Here is a 6,000-nt window from a genome sequence, read left to right as displayed (position 1 = left end):
CATTAAGATAGGACCACTAATAATATAAATATTTGAAAATTAAATTTTAGGCTTTCCCCATAACTACCATTTCTCTCAGCGTGAATAAAACGATTTATAGCCCAGATTGTAGAGACTTATTCCCTGACTTTGTGTACCGATTTTCATTCAATTCTCTTCAGCCATTTACTCGTGATGCATGTACATACATACATACATACATACATACATACATACATACATACATACGGAAAATTAAAAAGTGCATTTTCTTGTTACTGTGGACACGACGATACAGAAATACCATTCTTTTTAAATTCTGAGCAATGTACAGACAAAACCCTTATTTTATATATACAGATTTACATTCTACTTTGAGCCACAAATCGTAGTTTTTGTTATTTTTTTCTATACTATTCTGAATTCACAAATTCTCTCGTTTATTGCATATACCCAAAAATATATTTCTGAGGGGAAAAAATTATTGTAATATAGATAATGGGCAAGGGAATATGGGATTTATAGAGCTTTCAAATGGAGGCACCTTCTGGAAAAGTTTCAAAACTCCTGTTTTAAAAGATATTCAGGACTAGAAAACAAGTAATCTGAACCTTTTTTTCTTTACTTAAAAATTTCAAAACCTGACACTTAAGATTCTATAATACATTTGCATTGTATACTACACATGTTGCCTTTATATGGGCATTCCACTACTATCACCATAACAATAAAGCATGTAGAAGTAAGTCTGTTACAAGTATCATCATAAAAAGGATTACTAAGCACATTTACAATAATACCACCAGAAAGTCAAGTGCTGGTGAGATAGTTATCCTGTATTCATTCATCTTATATGAAATACATTCACTTCCAGTGAGAAATATGTAAATATTTACGATGAGTGGATAAACACTTCTACTGAAAATTTGAAAATGTACAACTGAAGAAATTAGCTTAGAAAAATACATAATAATATCCAATATAATACTAGCATTTATTATTTGGTTTTCAATTTACATAATATTATGCTTCTATTTCTTAAAGGATATATTCAATTCTAGCAAAGCACACCCACCTGTATATAATAAAGTTCTTTCACATGATAAATTATAAACAAATATAATACATATAAATTATTTTAACCTAACGATGAACTTAACAACATTATCATCACAACTTCTTTGAAGTGTCTGAAGAATCCTTGGGTAGACATTTAGCAGAGGTTGTAGAAGATGCAACAGCCATAGCAGCTTTAGGTGTGCTACCACTATCTGCAGGTGTTTTAGTATTATCATCAGGTTGTGCTTGAACTTTTTCACTAGGTTTATGTGCCTTTTCTTTTGCAGCTTGTTGCATAGTTTCTTTTTCTAAAACTTTGCCTATTTGTTCTTCTAGCTCTATCATTTCTTCTTTGGACATCAGTTCTAAGATCTCATCAATATGCTTTTTGTTCAAATGCACATTTTCATTACTGACCAACTCGATCACCTGCACACAAAAAATGGAAATATATATATATATACATACATACATACATACATACATACATACATACATACATACATACATACATACATACATACATACATACATACATACATACATCACACATTAATAATGAGGAATATTAAAGATATAAAGATACCTTATGGGTGTGGAGCTAGAAACAAAGATGGGAGAGCTATTTTTCAAGGTGATGGTGGTTTTAATGTTTTTAAGAGGAAGTACCACTGGGCAACCATCCTCTATTAACACTAATCAACAGGAAAAAAGAAAGAAATGGAAGGGGTCCAGCATTTCAACAATGAAGACAAGGGCCACGAAGAGTGTGAAAATGAAAGACTCCCTAGACCAGGGATGGCGAACCTTTTCCAACTAGTGTGCCATTTTAGGTCTGGATTATTATTCTCAACTGTTTACTGTGCCACTTGTTATTTTCGTTTGTAATGGATACAACCTCCACCCCTACTCACCACCACCACCATTGACTTCCATCCCTAATTCCAAATTGTGTTTCATAATATGGTATTACATATATATATATATATATATATATATTGTAAAATACCAAATACATGTGATTGCATGTTTCATGGTTGTATATTGCGAATACTGCAAAAATACTTAGTAGCTTTGTCATTTATGTTAGGTTTATAACTTGTCTTCACAACGATCACTGTAGAAAATATCTGCTTGCAGGCGTATGATGACCCAAACAAAGTAAGTAGCGCTGTAGCAAGTTTCTTCATGGCCGAAAACTTTTGTGGGAGACTGTTCCACTGTTCAAGTATTAAGTTCTACGGCTTCTGGAGAGGGTATTCACCATCCAGAGCACACCCAATTTCCACTAATGCTTCATCAAGTTGTACGAAATTTTTCACCCATACATGCTTTCTTAAAATTCAGTCAACTCCATTTGTAAACTGTCAATATCTAACCACTCAAAAAAACCTCATTTGTGCAATATGAGGTTTGGAAATAAAGTGCGATACTTTCTCCATATCTCAATATTGGGATCATTCCTTGGCCACTATTTGTCTTACAAAATTCACAACAATAAACAGTTACTCACTAAGAAAAACTACGCGATGCTGGCAACCACACACAAGCCAAATTTCACTAATTCAATGGCTCGTCGGCTGCATCTGACAGTTATTTCACTTGACTTCCGGACCTGTGGGTGTTGTAATGTTGCCATAATGCACGTTCGAATGGAAATAGAATTTAGATATTCGGTATTTATTTCTTAAACCTGAAACACTATGACTATACGACGGATGAGATATGTATACTGTATTGATGGTTATGAATTTCATGTTTTTGGTCCGTATTGAACAATATATAAGTAATAATAATAATAACTTAAATGTTTCCACCTTTTCAATACAATATATTCACAAATTTACAAAATTATACGGTACTAGTTTCGACCCATCTAGGGGTCATCATCAGCCGTATTGAAGCAAAGATCATTTGTGGCGAAATCCTAAGACAATATTATTTTAAAGAATAACAAGTGAAATGAGATGTTATGGTAATAGTTAATAATACAAGGAATATACATATGTATATTCCTTGTATTATTAACTATGTATATATATGTATATTCCTTGTATTATTAACTATTACCATAACATCTCATTTCACTTGTTATTCTTTAAAATAATATTGTCTTAGGATTTCGCCACAAATGATCTTTGCTTCAATACGGCTGATGATGACCCCTAGATGGGTCGAAACTAGTACCGTATAATTTTGTAAATTTGTGAATATATTGTATTGAAAAGGTGGAAACATTTAAGTTATTATTATTATTACTTATGTATACTGTAGTTTGAGTACAAAACGTACATAAAAATGTTAAGCTGGTCATGTGGTGTGCCACCGAAATCGTGTTCGCGTGTCACCTAATGACACGCGTGGCATAGGTTCGCCATCCCTGCCCTAGACCTTGTAAACTTAATACTGTCAAGGGTCAGAAAAGAACAAGAGTTGACCAAGGGAGGTCGGATAGGATAGATGAAAGTGAGGAGCCTGGCACAAGTAAGTGGAAGCAATGCCAGAACTCAGCTAAGGGCCTCGTGGTCGCCAACTCGTACTCCCAAGTAAAGTGCTCCGGGGGGCACCTTTTAGTTGCCTCATACAATAGGCAGGGGATACCGATGGTGTTATTCCACCACTCCCACCCATAGGGGAATTTTTCAAGGGTAGATCATAAAAACAACCACTATACTACTCATCCTACTATACAGTAATGAAATGAAATGGCGTATGGCTTTTAGTACCAGGAGTGTCCAAGGACAAGTTCGGCTCGCCAGATGCAGGTCTTTTGATTTGACTCCCGTAGGCGACCTGCGCATCGTGATGAGGATGAAATGATGATGAAGGCGACACACACACCCAACCCCCGTGCCAGCGGAATGAACCAATTATGGTTAAAATAACCAACTCTTTGGCTATATAAAAGTGACTGAGGTAGGAACAATGATACTAAAAAAATCATGGCACAACAGTCCCGAAGGTCCTTTGCCTACAAAGCAACCCTTTCTCAGCCTGAAGGTGTCATGTGGTCGGCACGACGAATTCTCTCGACCGTTATTCTTGGCTTTCTAGACCAGGACCGCTCAATCACCGTCAGGTAGCCCCTCCACTGTAAGCAGCATTGTATTGTAACAATTTCTGCATTTTCGTCAAATCATGTGAAACCCACTGTGACGTAATTTTTCTCATACCCAGGCGTTCCTTCAGAATGTGAAGCACAGTCGTATGCGTTAATTGGGTGTCTTGGGCCAGCTCACGAATCGTATGACATCGATCAGTGTCCAGTAATGCGGCAAGAGCATGCAATTCTTCTTTACTGACACTAGGACAACCTGGCTAACGCATGTCTGTCACATTTTGGCGTCCATTGTTGAAGGCTTTTACCTACTGTGCCACTGTTCCGTAAGGCAATGCAGATTCCTGAAGCCTCTTGAAGACCTTGATGACACTGTCGTGCTGTATGACTTTTGGCACATTCAATCTATATCCAACTCCATTGTTTCTGTTTCGAAAACATCGTGGCAACACTTAGACCACCAGCTAACATGAGGCTCTGTACCTCTCGCCAGTTTGCATGCGCGTGATGTGGGAAGGGAGAGTCCAGTGTTCTCCCCAGAAATTTTCGTTAGCTGGGTGGCAGGAATGAGTAGTCGGGCGGGGAATACTACGTAGAAAATGAATATGATAAAATTTCAACTTATTCCCCTCAGGCCATTAATAATAATATTAGACAGGTAAACATTAACTGCAAAAATGAACTATTTTAGTGTTATCACGAAGACATAACAGAGTATTTTGAACTTCTAGTGTTCTACTACTCGTTCATAATCACTCGGTTGCTGTGGAGAGCCAGACGGGTTTGTTACGTCCCTTGGAATCGAGTGCTCGCATGCAATTCCACGCTAATCCAGACACCGCTCGCGCACGACACTACGTGATAAGCTAAACTCCGATGTAACTCGCGCAGTTATGCTGACAATAATGAAGATTTTACATTTAAATAAAGTTTTACAGTTTTTATATTTTAATTTGGAACACATAATGACTGAAATGTGTAGCCTCCGTGGCTCATGCGGCAGTGCACCAGCCTCTCGCTGCTGGGTTCCGTGGTTCAAATCCCGGTCACTCCATGTGAGATTTGTGCTGGACAAAGCGGAGGTGGGTTAGGTTTTTCTTCGGGTACTCCTGTTTTCTGTCATCTTTCGTTCCAGCAGCACTCCATAAACATTTCATCTCATCTGTCTGCCCCAGGGGAGTGCAACAGGCTTCGGCAGCCGGCAGAGTTCCTATCATCGCCGCACGATGGGAGCTTCATTCATTCCATCCCTGATCATCCGGTCACTGACTGGAAAACAAGTTATAGATTTTCAGTGACTGAAATATGTATTAATATTACGTAAACCGAGCGAGTTAGGAGCGCGCAGTTGTGAGCTTGCATTCGGGAAATAGTGGGTTCGAACCTCACTGTCGGCAGGATTGAAGATGGTTTTCCGTGGTTTCCTATTTTCACACCAGGTAAATGCTGGGGCTGTACTTTTACAAGGCCTCGGTCGCTTTCTTCCCAGTCCTAGCACGTTCCTATCCCATCGTCGCCGTAAGACCTACTGTATCTGTGTCGGTGCGACGTAAAGTACCTTGGAATATTATGTAGGCCTAATTAGTAGATATCTAGGTTATGATAGCCGGGCGGTCAGTGAAAACGGCTGGGCGGTGCGCCCATTAGAAAGGTCCTAGGGAGAACACTGGAGTCCATATTGTGATCTGAGGTAAGGTAGGTATGTAACTAATGTGTGCTGTCAGCAACATTATTAGGTTCCGTTGCATGGCATCCCTACAGCAGTGTTGCCACTATTAAAGTTCCAACCTTCGTACTTGTGACTGCTACAAAGTACTCTGGGGTGATTGTGCAACCATTTTAGCAAATGAGATGGAGAACTCTGGAGCAGCCATGGATCAAAAGTTTTGATTTCCTGGATTTTC

General features: G+C 38.4%; 1 protein-coding gene across 1 annotated transcript in view; it reads right to left on the bottom strand.

Annotated features, from left to right (window-relative positions):
* Window positions 1-580: 580 nt before the first annotated feature.
* The window catches only part of LOC136858403 (mitochondrial proton/calcium exchanger protein), a 248,121-nt gene continuing 242,701 nt past the window's right edge, over window positions 581-6,000 (bottom strand). Inside the window, exon 12 of the mRNA XM_067137923.2 lies at window positions 581-1,467. Coding sequence (XP_066994024.2) covers window positions 1,150-1,467 — 318 coding nt within the window. The 3' untranslated portion in view covers window positions 581-1,149. The remainder of the gene's footprint in view (window positions 1,468-6,000) is intronic.

This window comes from Anabrus simplex, chromosome 1, assembly GCF_040414725.1.
Source record: "Anabrus simplex isolate iqAnaSimp1 chromosome 1, ASM4041472v1, whole genome shotgun sequence".
NCBI classification, from domain to species: domain Eukaryota; kingdom Metazoa; phylum Arthropoda; class Insecta; order Orthoptera; family Tettigoniidae; genus Anabrus; species Anabrus simplex.
This window is presented reverse-complemented; position numbering and strand designations above follow the sequence as displayed.